The 14,663-nt window shown below is 42.2% G+C and overlaps 1 protein-coding gene across 1 annotated transcript in view; it reads right to left on the minus strand.

The window, feature by feature from the left end:
• The window catches only part of AP-1gamma (adaptor protein complex 1, gamma subunit), a 205,882-nt gene that overhangs the window by 46,458 nt on the left and 144,761 nt on the right, over window positions 1-14,663 (minus strand). The window contains exons 13-14 of the mRNA XM_080283472.1: window positions 3,010-3,105; window positions 939-1,125 (exon numbers count right to left, since the gene is read on the minus strand). Of these exons, the coding sequence (XP_080139598.1) occupies window positions 939-1,125; window positions 3,010-3,105 (283 nt within the window). The remainder of the gene's footprint in view (window positions 1-938; window positions 1,126-3,009; window positions 3,106-14,663) is intronic.

Consider the following 14,663-nt stretch of genomic DNA (forward strand, 5'->3'; position numbering starts at 1 on the left):
CCACCAGCTGAAAAGTTATTTTTATGTGAGTAATACGGTGGGTGGTGATGACCATCATCTACTCCTTTGATAAAGAGGTGCCTATATCTTCCTTCCTCTTTCTCATTCTATCTGTGTGTCTGATCTCCTCTCTTCCTACTTCTTCCTTTCCTTCCTATCACTCTAAATTACTTATCTTTCCATTTAAGGTGGCTCTATGCTGAGTGATGACCTGGGTGGTAACCATAAATACCAAATTATGGGGCAAAGTGGAACCTGCCATGATGCCCTAGTTAACTGGGCAGAGAAACACATGTGGTGTCCAAGCAAGAATCAAACTTCCACACTATTCCCTGCACCTTGCTGTGGCAAGGTGGTTAACCACATGGGAACATTTGTTCCCTGCACAGGATGGCCCTACAAGGGAAGATGCTTGCCTGTGGTTGATGGGTCTCCTTAATCAGACAGACTGGGATTGATCAACAACAACAAGAATATAAGCTTTGAGCACATTTTTCTAAAAAGCAGTGTGGTGGTGATGGCCCCCGTTTTAAGGGGGCCATCACCACCACACTGCTTTTTAGAATTACATATTCTAAAAACACACTGCTTTAGAATTACACACTGCTTTAGAATTACATATGTTTAGAATTACATATGTTTTCATTCATTGCCAAACGCCACATATCCCAATCGGGGTGGTCAAGGGCTTAGAGTTAATTGTTTTACAGGGAGGGGTACTAATCCTCCACCAACCCCACATGCTGGAAAATACATGTACTGTTAGTAGATTTACATAATTTGAAACTGGTACACAAATAAATTCACACACATTCAACAAAGAAGTAACTATAAAACCAAATTAAGACCAGAGAATTCAAATTTTTGATGGGAATATCTTACATTTCATAACACCTCCAAAAGTGTAAGGGTTGAAGATCAAGCTCTCCAAAACTCACCGATTCATTATTTTCATTGGCATTGCTGTTGCTCGTATTATTGTTGTCAAGAGGTGATAATTCATTGAGCAGATTGTGTTGGTCAGGGGATGCATCTAAACCATTAGTGATGGCGGCCTTGTCTTCACTGCTGGCTCGTGTCCCCTCAAAAGGTGGCATTCTTTCCAAAAGGGGGCCTCGCATATGGCTGAAACAGAACAATGCACAGGTCTGTCTAATTAAATAAAATTCTGTTAATCAGAATAAACAGCATGACTCCTAAAGTGACAGCAGAGAGGAAAAGTATCTAATGAAAAATTAAGTGCAAAAGATCTGTGAGAGAGAGAGAGAGAGAGAGAGAGAGAGAGAGAGAGAGAGAAATTGTTATTACAGGTTTCAGATGTGAAATACAGCAGGGCACTAAAGCAGAAAAAGCGTCATGCATAAATGACCGTCATTTTCATCCTTACATGGGGAGGGAGATCAATTGCATGGCTCTTAAACCCCACTGTGGAAATGGATAAGTGGAAAAAGAAGCCTCCAAACACCTTCCCCATCCCTATCCTAATACAATTTCCCCTGCCCCTATGGTTATATGCTCCTCCCATCCCTGTGGCATACTAATGACCGACAAAAAAGTTCTAAGAATTGCTCCTCCCTCCCATGCTATCTCCCCTGTCCCTGTGCCTAGAAAATTCCCACTAATCTGTGATAATCCGAGGACTAATTAATTATCTATAAAAAGAAAACAAGAACAAAAATAAACTAATAAATAAGACTTCCACTGTTTCAAGCAGAAGGAAGAAGGCACTGTGTGTAAAAATTAGAATTATTAGCCTAACCTAGGAATAAGCAATTTCTTGATACCTTATTCCAGTGTTACTATCCTGTCACTTTTAGTACTCTTATTTACACCAGGTAACAAAACTAATAGTTTCCTGCAACCCAGGAAATCATTTACAATGCTGGATGGTAACAACTTAACCATATAACAAGGTGATGCAAAGCCTACTGTGATGCTCTTATTAACTGGGTGGAGATGCAATTGCAGTATCCATCTGGGAACCAACCCTCCACACTCTTCTCTGTGCCTCATTGTGGTAAGGCATTGTCTACCACAGGGGAATACTGGTTCACTGCATGGGACAGCCCTGCAGGGGCAGTTGCTTGCCTGCAGTTGACGAGTCTGCTCAGTTACAGACCCCCAATTACTCAACAGCAACAATAACCCGTGCAACCATGATTCATATCATACATATAGTTCATAAAAGCTCCAACATGCTGTCATCCATTGGCACTGGTCACCTCCTGGCATCTCTCCACACTGCTCGACCTTTGGCAGCCTCCCCATTCTGTCCCTAATCCCTGAGGTCACATTATGCCCTCGCCCAAGGTCATTTTTGGCCAGCCTCTAACAACCCTATTCCTGATGTCCACACCCAACTGTCAGCCTCCATCCTAGCAACATGCCCGAACCATTTCAATCCACCCTTATCACAACATTAATACATTCTGTACCATCCTTCCTCTCAACTCTTCAATCACAATCCCAGGCCCCCCCCAGCCTCCATCCTAGCAATATGCCCGAACCAATTCAATCCACCCTTATCACAACATTAATACATTCTGTACCATCCTTCCTCTCAACTCTTCAATCATAATCCTAGGCACCCCCCCACCAACCTCAAATTCAAGGATGCACTACACATCCTTCTAATCATTGCCAGTTATGTAAGCTTGAGTCTAAGAATATCATCTTCCTTTACTGCTCAAGTCTCACTACCATACAGCATTACACTCCAAACACATGCTGCATATATGGATCCCCCCTTTTATTAACCCAAAAATCATCACCAGTAACAATGAAGTTGAAGAAATCAGGATTAACTTATAGCCTTATTTCCTGATCCTCACACACTTCTTAATGAAGAAACTTCAGATCATCTGACAAAAGTTTCTGAGCAAATTTTGAAGGCACTTGATGTATGCAAAGGTGTTCAGTCAAATGTACCTGATATGATCCAAAGGAAATTTCCAGTTCATCAGCAATATCCCATTCACTCATCAATCATGCTATTATATTAATACTTACTTATGTCTGGTAAAGAGCTGGCTATATTCTATTCCTCTTTGTTGTAATTCTACGTTGAGATGAGATCCAAATGCACTAACTACTTGTTGTATTGACCTGCAAAAAGAAATGGATTAAGTTTTTTTTTTTTTTTTTTTTTTTTTTTTTTTTTTTTAAATAAGATGAACACAGGAAGGAAAAAAAGGTGAATGAAAATCTAACAACTTTTTAATTATAACACAACCCTACTTCCCACTTACAAATGGGGTAGTGACCATTCCAAAATAGGAAAGGAAAATACAAATGTATGAGAACTAACAGAATGCCCAGCAAAATAAGTCATCTGTACCTGTACTGTAACAATTTTGTGAATCAACCATAATTTAACATCATAATATTTAGAAAAGACAGAGGCTGAAATAGAGGGAAAATGAGCTCTCAAGTACTTTCACGATGCAAAATTTATTACCAGTACCAGTACATAAACGTTTTTGTTTCTGAAGGCTCCAACATGCTTGCATGCGTCGGCCTTGGTCACCTAATGGCGGCTCTCCATGCTGCACGATCCATTGCAGCCTCCCTGTTCAGTCCCTTACCCCTGAGGTCACGCTTATTGACCTTGTCCCACGTCTTTCTCAGTCTACCCCTCACAACCCCACCCCCAATATAAACACCTCTCACCTTCCTCACCCAATTATCATCCCCCACCCTCTCCACATGCCCAAACCATCTCAATCTACCTCTCCTCATCACAACACCAATACACTCCAGTCCCATCCTACCTCTCGACTCTTCCATCGTAAACCCAGCCCTCCCAGGCCTTGCGTGCAGGGACGCACTGCACATCCACCTAATCATTGTCATTTCTGTATGTCTGAGCCCGTGAATATCCTCCTCCTTTACTGCCCAGGTCTCACTACCATACAGCATTACACTCCTAACACATGCTCCAAACAAAGACCCCTTAGCACGTAGGGAGAGTCCTCTCAATGTCCGGAGAGGCAACAGCTCCCTGAACTTCTTCCAACCACTTTTCTTCCAAGTCACAGAGCTAGCTCCAGCCGCACCTCCAGCACGCAACATGTCTCCCAAATAACAAAACTCTTCCACACACTCAAGAGACTCACCAGCAAGCTCAATCCTTCACTCCTGACAATCTCCACTTAATCTCCCCGACATGCCGCACACACAAAATCAACATTATCTCGCAATCTACCTCTGATACCACTACATCTCTCATGCAACCATTTATCACAAACACTGCACAAGATGGAATTACTTCCCACACCCTTGTGGCAAACTGCACATGGCCACTCTCTCTCACCTTTGACAGTATTGCCACCAACCCTAGATGTCATCACTTTTGTTTTATCTGCATTTACCCTTAAGCCCTTGTGCCCCATACCATCTCTCCACTTCCTAAATCTTTCCCCTGCCTCCCTTTTGTTCTCTGCAATCAACACCAAATGATCAGCAGACAACATCTCCCACGGGAGTCCGTTTCTGGAGTCACGTGATAGGGCTTCAAGTACCATGATAAACAACATGAGACTCAAAACTGACCCCTGATGCATACCAACGTTCAAGGAAAACTCATTACTCAAATCTCCATTCACTCTTACCTGGGTGCGAGCATTCACATACATAGCCATAACCACCCTCACCAGCCACTTCTCCGAGCCAAGCTTTCTCATTGCCCACTTCACCACCTCTCTAGGGACTCTGTTAAAGGCCTTTTCCAAGTCAACAAAAACAAAATAGAGATCCCTTTTCTTCCCAATATATATTTCCTGAAGCTGTCAAACAATGAATATGACATCAGTGGTCCCCCTACCTGGCATAAAACCAAACTGCATCTCATCAATATTCACTCTTTCCCTAATCATACCTTCTAGAACTCTCTCCATTACCTTCATTATCTGATCTAAAAGTTTTATATCTCTATAATTTCCTCTTTCCAGGGCATCACCCTTCCCTTTATACACATTTACAATTACACTCTTCAACCAATCATCTGGGACAACACACTCATATTTAATCATATTAATCAGGTCAGTGACTAACCTCACCCCTGTATCTCCTGAGGTCTTCAACATTTCAGCAGTCAACCCAGACACACCTGCTGCCTGCCCCACCTTCATCCTGCCTACTGCCTCACTCACAGTAGCAGCGTCAATCAAAGGCCAAGGGCCAAACACTGAATCTGCTGACTCCAAACCTTCCCTGTCCCAGTCAAACTCTTCATTCAACAACCGGTTATAATGCTCTCTCCATGCATCTTTAATATCCTCACTGTTCACCACTACCCTTCCTTCATCATTCTTCACACACTGCTCAACTATAATATCCTGATTATCCCTCTTCATCTGATTTGCCACCTTAAATATCATATTTTTCCTTTCCCCATGATTTAGGTTATCAAGTAAAAGTCTCTATGACTCAGACTTCGCCCTGTATACCTCTCTCCTAGCCCTACGACTGGCAGCCAAGTATTCCTTCTTGTTACCACTCTTCTTTCATTCCTTGAAAAGCCTTCTTTTCTCCTTAACTGCAGCTTCTACACCCTCATCCCACCACCAAGTTACTTTATGTCTTGGTGGGCCTCTTATCCAACAGCATATTACATCAGCAACTCTCAAGAGGTTGTTCATGAGGGCTCAATACTGTTCATTAACGCCTTTGTCTAAGGTTCCTTGTTCAGCCACCACTCTCATCTCGTTATATAAGGCATCCCTTACTACCTGGTTTTCCAGCTTCCATATTTTCCTCCTAGGTACATAAGTCCTTTTTTTCATCACTCGTTCTTTAACCCCTAAACCGCGGGGTTGTTTTGGTGCTCCTTGCATGTCCCGCGGGGATATTCGCACTCCGACAGACTTTGTAAAAATATTTGCCAAAAATCATTTATTAGTCCTAGAATATTATAATTACATATGCACATGGCACATACCTTTAGCTTTCTCCTGGGATGTTTGTTGAGCCTTCGTCGAGTACCGTAGGACTTGTGGAGACTTCTGAAGTTGGGCAACGAAGTCTCCACTTTACACTTCCCAACACCTCGTAATATGATTACCACAGCCTGATGTTATCACTAGAAACACTATTCTATGATTTTCAAATAGTTTGGAATCCATACTCAAAAAAAAAAAAAAAAAAAAAAAAAAAAAAAAAAAGGTCAAAGCAATGAAAATTACGAGCGCGTAACAGCTTCCCACTTGTGCTCAGTCACCACCAGTATTCTGTCATTTACTATTCATAAAAACACTCACACTTTACATTTCTATATCCATAAGTTTCCTTCGGTAATTGAAATTTATTGTCACTGTAGGCATTCAATTTCTTTCAGTAAAATACGTAGCATTCACTTTCTCGTCCTTATACTAGCGTTGAGAGCGAATCTGTCACTTTCACTTTCATAACTCATAGTATTCATACATGCTAGAGTGAAACTTTCACTTTCATTACTCCTAGTATATATATACTCCTATTCTTATATTACTACTGTACTCATTTACATTTCTATTTACATTCTCTATTTTATATACATTATTTATATTTCAATTTTATTTACACTATGTTATGCACTGTCACTTGCAGTAATTTATAAAACTAATTTCCACTGTTCAGTTATATTTACATTCATTGCTTTCACTTGCTGTTTACACATTATTTACATTTCCACTTGCACCGTTAGTCACCATAAAGATCGTAGTCATTGTCCATCATTATCATTGATAAATTAGCTAGTTCATGTTCCACAGCAGTCACTTAGCCCTTTACCCCTTTCCACACGAGGTTTAGTAGGGGTAGAGGTCATAGGGCCCTTTGAACGGGGCTACAAAGCGGCGGAATTGGACAGGCGTGAATCCGACGTGGTTTCACCTTGGAAGACGACAGTAAACTGAATGGTGCTGCCTAGGCGCAGTGAAGGGCTGCCAATGTCAGCATGGTGACAGCTGATAATATATATACTATGAAATGACTGGCAGGAAATCTAGACAATACATAATAAATTAGGTAGTTCCAGGTGAATGTAAATATCACTTAGGCTTCTCCCTTCCTTTCATATATATATTTTTATTACAAGAATAGTTTATACGGCATATTTCAAGGGGATATTACCAGGGGAAATTAGCGAACGAGTGCACGTGAGGTGCTGTCATGTGATAATTAGCCAATTCCAGGTGTATGGGATTATCACTTACCTTATTTCTTTTTTGTATATGAATACAGCATAGGGCTTATTTCAATGGATGAAATCAGTGGAAAATTCCAGGGAAGATTTGCTTAGCGCAGCGCAGCCGGGCAGGCGAGAGGAGAGGGTAATGGAGGGGAGGTAGGGAAGGGAGTCAAGAACGGGGAAAAATGGCTTAATTGTCAACAATGGATGGGAGTACAGATGAGATTAGGAGTGCTGAGTAGTGTTGGACATTGGCAGTACTGATAGATGATACAAGCCACCACTTGTAAGCCCGGGTGAATTCAAAATAACACAGAATCACAAAAGTGACGCCCCGCGGTACGATCCATTGCACCGGAGCGTCACGAAAGTGACGTCCCGTGGTTAAGGGGTTAAGCACCATATCACAAATCAATAGTTTGTGCTGCTGCACACACTCCTCACTTCCTATAACTTTAACATCCCTCACTAACCTCCTATCAGCCCTCCTAACCAGAAAATAATCTATTTGACTGCTAATTATTGTGCTCCAATCGGATTGAGCCGGTGAAGGTTTATATCCAAGGGGTGGGTGGGGTTTATTGCTCACGTAATCCCACTCAGGGATGAATGAGGTTAGTCACTCTCATCTTAAATGTCAGGACCAACTACCTAGCCCTGGGCTCCTACGCTCCTCACGGGGCAACGTAGGATTGGATGGATGGACTGCTATTTCCCCACATTCATACGTAATTAACCTACTTTCCCTTTTCCTAAAATGTGTGTTGCACAGAATCATGTTCGTTGCCTCCCCAAACTCGAGTATCCTCTCCCCTTCCACATTCCTTATACCATGAGCACATCTCCCATGTACTCCTTCATAATCTCGAGCTGCTTCACCTACATGACCATTTAAGTCCCCTCCCAAAACCACTATTTCATCATCCCGCATACCACCTACTACACGTATTGTAAAAACAGTAATGACCAAAGTATACTATTGTCTGGTATAGGATCTATCATCATAACATTCGAAGACAACTTATACCCAGTTTCCGGTTAACAAGTGCAAAAATTCCTTAAATGATTTTTGTGATGGCTGTGTACAATGACCTGTAAGCGCACTGCCACCTGTGCCAGCCAAAAATCATATGCTTCAGCCATGATCGTCTTCCCATGTTTACATGTGCAGAAGTCCCTTTAGAGGCTTCTGCACATGCACCCTACTTCCCACCAACCCTTTAAGTCCCTGTGTTGCTCGTGTTGCTGTGATGGTCTCCCTCACATTGCTCGTGATACATAACTGTCTCACATGTTCAAGGACATCACAACACCACTATATTGCAAAAAAAACAGTGTAAGTGCGCGACAGATAGTGCAGGGTGCGATATCAAGCAGAGGGAACTTTCTGTGTGTGAAAATCTGTCATGGTGCTTGAAGCCCTCTCACATGACTTCAGAAATGGACTCCCATGGGAGATGCTGTATGCTGATGACCTTGTGTTGATTACAAAGAATGAAAGGGAGGTGGAGGAAAGATTTAGGAAATGGAGAGATGGAATGGGGCAACAAGTGTTTGAGAATGAATGCGGATAAAACACAAGTATTCCTCACCCTGCCCTTGGGTGGGAAAGGAGGTCCGGATGATGATGATGATGATGATGATTTATATCTATGGCTGGTAAGAAGAAGTGTAGCCATGTCCAGTCTGCCACAAGAGTGTGGGAAGTAACTCCATCTTGTGCAGTCTTTATGATAAGTGGGTGCATATGAGATTAGAGGCAGACTGCGAAATAATGCTGATTTCGTGTGTCTGGTGAGTTGGAGACAATATGCAGAGACTGTCAGGTGTGAAAGGACTGATCTTGCTGGTGAGTCTCTTGAGTGTATGGAGGAGTTTTGTTATTTGGAAGACTTGCTATGTGCTGGGGATGCAGCTAGAGCTAGCTCTGTGGCTAGTGTAAGGTGTAGTTGGAGGAAGATCAGGGAGCTGTTGCCTCCTGACACTGAAAGGGCTCTCCCTACATGCTAAGGGAACTTTGTATGTGACATGTTAGGAATGTAATGCTGTATGGTGAGACCTAGGCAGTAGAGGAAGAGGATATTCCTAGGCTCAAACATACAAAAATGGCAATGATCAGACGAATGCGAAGTACATCTTTGAATGTGCGCTCTGCAGGGAATAGGATTACGATTCAACAGCTGAGAGGAAGGATGGGACTGGTGCTGTGATGAGCAGGGGTAGACTGAGATGGTCTGGGCATGTTTGGAGGATGAAAGAAGACAACTGGGTGTGGAAAGTGAGAAGTGTGAACATCAGCTGTGAGAGGCAGACAAGACATGGGATGAGGTCATAGAATGTGACCTCAGGGATAAGGGACTGAATAGGGAGGCTGCCAGAGATCAAGAATTGTGGAAGGCTGCCAATAGGTGACCAGGGTACACATATGCAAGCATATTGAACTAATGACCTGGAAAACATGTCATGTAAGGGTGCTAACCCCAATGGAAAGCTTGGTCTAGTGAGGATGCTGAGGGCACGTCTAAAAGGAAATTCGCAGCCTATCCTTTGATGTTAAATTGGACACTGTTCAGTGTCATAGGGATGGACATGGGATAATCAAGGTTACAGAAACCCTTAAGCTGCCAAGGTCCATGGTCTGTACCATAATAAAAAAAAAATCCGAGGCTGTCCTAGCTGCGGCACAGAATGTGCCCCCCCTGACCGTTAAGTGCCTAAGAAAGGCTAGAGATCCAACTACAGAGTAGAATTAATGTCTCCTAATGCTGTGGGTTAATGAACTTAACTGAGTGAGGCAGCCCCTGCAGCATAGCTTCATTTATGCAAAACTGCTTTGATCTCTCTAAGAAGTTCAAGAACAGGGGAATGAAGGTAGAGGAGCAGTTCAAGGCCAGTACAAGGTGGTTTGAGTGGTTTAAAGTTCAGGCTGGCCTTAGACAGGTGACCCTTCACAGGTGCTACTGTCGATAGACATAGCCGAGGGATTTGATTAGATGGAGAGAGATTGTGGGTGCATTGCAGATTAATGGGTGCCCCCTCACCAGTGATGTGTGTGGGCCGCTGCAAGTAAAATAGTGCGTCGTCGAGTAGAGTGAATATGTAGCGTAGCTCTCTCTCTCTCTCTCTCGTTTTCCCTCTGTGTATTCTTTTATAAGTGAGGTGAGCTATAGTCACTTCTTGGGTTATGGAGTTTTATTGTACAGTAAGTCCTCGTATTTGGACGCATTTTACTTTGACGCCTCATTTCTCGCGCAAGAGAAAAGTTTGTGAGTTGTCTCATAATTAGCGAATTTCCCCACAATTCGATGCTCCCAGCCGGCAGCCAACACTCAGAAGACGATGCATACCGATGCTCAGTCTAAGCACTGTCCATTTTTCTATGCAACAGTTTTCCATGATCTTTATATAGCAGATCCAGCGGGGCAGTAGACACATGTGAGTTTGTTACTGTTTATGATCGTAACATACGATCTTCAGCCGTGTCGTGAATACACAGCAGGTCCAGCTGGGCAGTAGACACACGAGTTTGTTACCGTTTGTGATCGTAACATACGATCTTCAGCCGTGTCATGCTACTATTTCTTAACCCCTAGGCACCGGTCCACGTCATATGATGTGTTGGTAGAGGCCTACGGTCCACGTCATATGACATTTTAATTTTTCGCGGGCATGTCTGAACTTAGTAGTGCGCCATATGGACTCAGAGTATTGTCCTGGCATGGCTGGTGCGTGGGGTCATGCTGGCTGGCCGGGGGAGGGGGCAGGGGTGTGGGTGGGAGGGTGGAGGGGCAGCCCAGCAGGGAGGAGGGCTGTGGTGGAGGGTGGTGGGAGGCTGACGTAGGGAGAGTGTGGCCTTGAAACCAGCTGATACTGGTTCAGGGTAAGGGGTAGGGGTCGGGAGGGGTGGGGTGGTGGGGAGGGATACTAGGGAGCCCTGAGGGGTGTGGGGGAGAGTGTACAGGTGCTGCAGTACACTTGTACTGACCATAGCCTGCCTTTAGGGAGTATCACATTGTTAAGAATTACTAAAAACAGTGAAAAAATGTGTAAATAGTGTGTAAATAATAGTGAATACCCAAATAGACATAAATCTGTTAGAAAATAAGTATCATGGAAAACATAAAATAAGCCAATTTTTATTAGTTACATTCTTGTGTTTTTTTGTTATTTTAGTTGTAATATTGTGTTCATACGGCACTGTGAATTAGTGAGAAAACAAGAACACACTCAACACTTATTCTGGCGTAAGGTAATCATCCCTCCTCCCTCCAACACACCACTGCAACCTTGAACATGCTCAGCCCAGCAGCAACACACCAAACCACCACCTCCAAATCGCCAACAGAGAATAAGTACGCAATTTTTATGTGTTTTTTGTCATTTGTGATTGATTTGTAATGAAAAAAAAAAAAAATATACAGGTATATATATTTTGGGGAAAATTGCTTTTCCTGAAAATAACCCGGTTCTGGGACATGGATAGGTTTACCCATGCCCGGTGCCTAGGGGTTCACAAATAATCATTACATGTTTCTTGTAATACTTTATTTTTGTTTTGATGGATAAATACCTGAAATGGATGTAAAATAAAGCTTGTCGATATTTAAGGAAGGAAAGAATAATAACTGTCCCAATACAGAGATGGTAGACTCAGCCTACCAATTTTTTTATTCTATTTGACAATATTACAGCCTCTCTTCCTTGTAGCATTGAGTAAAATAATGTTGTTATAATTTCTCCCTTTCTTTTTGTGACAAAGAGGGCACATAAAATGACCAGGGTTTAGTTAACTGACTTTGATGTCGAAAATTAAATAATCTGGTGAAAAGTGGCATTTCCTTGGTTAGTGACACCAGGAACTAGCCCATCCACCCTCAACACACCTTCACTTGCCACTCAAGCCAGTCTTCCCTTTATTTCTGGTATGGATTTTTGGTGTTGCATTATAACAGTTTTAATATCTTTTCAGGTTCATGTTTATTGTGTTATACTGTTTTAGCACTAGTAAACACTCTTCATTTAATTTTGGGTAGGGCCTGTTTGGTTTTATAGTACTTTCTGATAGGGTAGGTACATGTCTCACCGGAATGCTCCTCTATTTTTCCCACTGACGTTTCGCGTTTTGCGCGGTTTTGGTGGAACATCCAAGCCACGAAAAAAGAGGATTTACTGTACAAAGTTATATGTAGATGTGCTTGACAGCGCAATGTAACGTAACATAACATAGCATAACGTGACAGCGAACCACCTAACTATCCTACTCCCGTGTTCTCTCAGGCTTTCTACAACCCCTTCTCTCCTTCTCTGCTCTCCTCTCCAATTTCTCAGCCTATATATTCACCAACCAGTGCACAGGTGTCTCTGTCTGGAACCTTTCCTTGGGAAAGATCCATGATGTCAGATAACTGGCTCAAGTTGGTTATACTGCATGTCCATGAAATACCTGTATTGTCTGGCTTAAAGAGTTTGTGATACATCGATATTCTTGAACTAGAATATGTGTTTGACTTTCCTTGTACACCAGACATGACACTATGCAAGTGTACATCCATACATCATCCAATCCTATGTTACCCCATGAAAAGCAGGGGAGCCCAGGGTTAGGTAAGTTGGTCCTGACATTTAAGAAGAGAGTGACCTGCCTCACTCATCTTCAGTGGCATTATGTGAGCAATAAACTCCAACCACCCCTTGGATATAAACCTACACAGGCTCAATCTGACTGAAGCCCCTTAATTACCCACTAAACCATCAGGTGCCATAATTTGGTTATTACATACTGTCATAACATATTATGCCTATACTAGTGTTGATCACATGGTGGCAGAGGCCTTCCCTGCCCAGCTGAGGGTTATCACTAAGGAAGGGGGATACTCTAAAAACAGGTCCTCAACTTTGACAAAACAGACCTATTGTGGAAGTGTATCTCTCCAAAAACCTACATACTGTCTTCTGCAAGGAAGAACAAAGTGTGCCCACATACAGTAATCCCGCATTTTTTGCGGATTTTTTGTCTACGGTTTTGCCCTCTCGCGGATTTTCTTAGCATTAATAAGTTCAACTAAAATATCCTTGAATATAGAGAAAACAAAAAATTTGAAATTCCCGCAGCTTCCAATTGTAGCGCGGTAAACTCACGCCACCCTCTGTCCCTTTCCCACGGCCCCTCTGCCAGTGTTACCATATGTAGCATAATTTTATTCTTTTAGCATAATTTTGATCAAATTTTCGAGTCTGGGATATTTTTTAGCATATTAGAAGTTTTAGCATCATTCTAGCATAATTTAGAATGGAATGGAATATTTTTGGAATAATTTTATAAAAGCTACAAATGAGAGAGGGAGAGAGAGAGAGAGAGAGATAAGGTAAGATGATGTTTGAATAGTTGGTTACTTTCAGTTTGGGCTTGGTTGGGTTGGATTAGGTTAGGTTAGGTTAGGTTGGATTAGGTTAGGTTAGGTTAGGTTTTAGGTTAGGTTCGGTTTGGTTAGGTTTTAGGTTAGGTTAGGTTCGGTTAGGTTAGGTTAGGATAAGTTTGAGCTTTGTATTTTACCCATGAAACCTAGGTTTTTCCGATGGATTTTGGTATGATTCATTCGAGTTTCAGCTTCATTTCAGTCGGAAATGACCATTTTCTGTTTCCCCCCCTCTCTATAACCGCCGATTCCCCAAAACTCCCCCATTATTGCAGGGGGATGGGGGGGGTCAATCTCAAAATCTGGTTATTTCCGACGGAAATGATGCTCAAAATCGAATGAATCACATCAAAATCCATCAGAAAACGTAAGTTTCGTGGGAAAAAGCAGTATGGGCAGAAAACCGATATTTATCCTCTTACTGTATGTAGGTTCATTTTAATATTTTCATAGTAAACAATACATAATTAATATGTAGCACGAATATGTACAGAATTTTATCATTTAGCTTCAAGTTAGCATAATTCATTTTATACTTGGAACAAATTTGCTCAATCTAGCATAATTTTTTCATTGCCCTAGCATAATTTCGTTGTTTGGGTATGGCAACACTGCTCTCTGCCCCGCATAATCCTCAGTCCACGCCTGACTGCCTCACGTGTATGTTGTTCTTGTAACCGCACTATGATATGAGCCTCTTGCCTCCCACTTGCTTTCCACATGGCCCCAGGACGTAAGCCAGCCTCACCAAAGGCTAATAATACAATTAGAAAGAACTCCAAAGTGACAAAACGATCAAGAAAAGTTATGACCTTAGCAGAGAAAATTGTGTTACTGGACAAGCTAAGAAACGACCGTGCGAGTGTGTGCTATCACCAGTTGATGCATCTTTTTATTTTGTACTGTTTTGTGAATAAATGTGTAGATAACTGTGTATTACAGTACGGTGTTTACGTTTTTCCTTCATAATGGAGTATGTGCTTTCAATCTTGTAAGAAGGTATTTCGGGATGAGTATGGAGGTTTCGGGACAATTCGCAGTCACAACAAACACAAAACAATTCGCCTTCATTAATGAAG

This window comes from Coenobita brevimanus, chromosome 97 (assembly GCF_032717465.1).
Source record: "Coenobita brevimanus isolate Jiangsu-jjx chromosome 97, ASM3271746v2, whole genome shotgun sequence".
NCBI classification, from domain to species: Eukaryota; Metazoa; Arthropoda; class Malacostraca; order Decapoda; family Coenobitidae; genus Coenobita; species Coenobita brevimanus.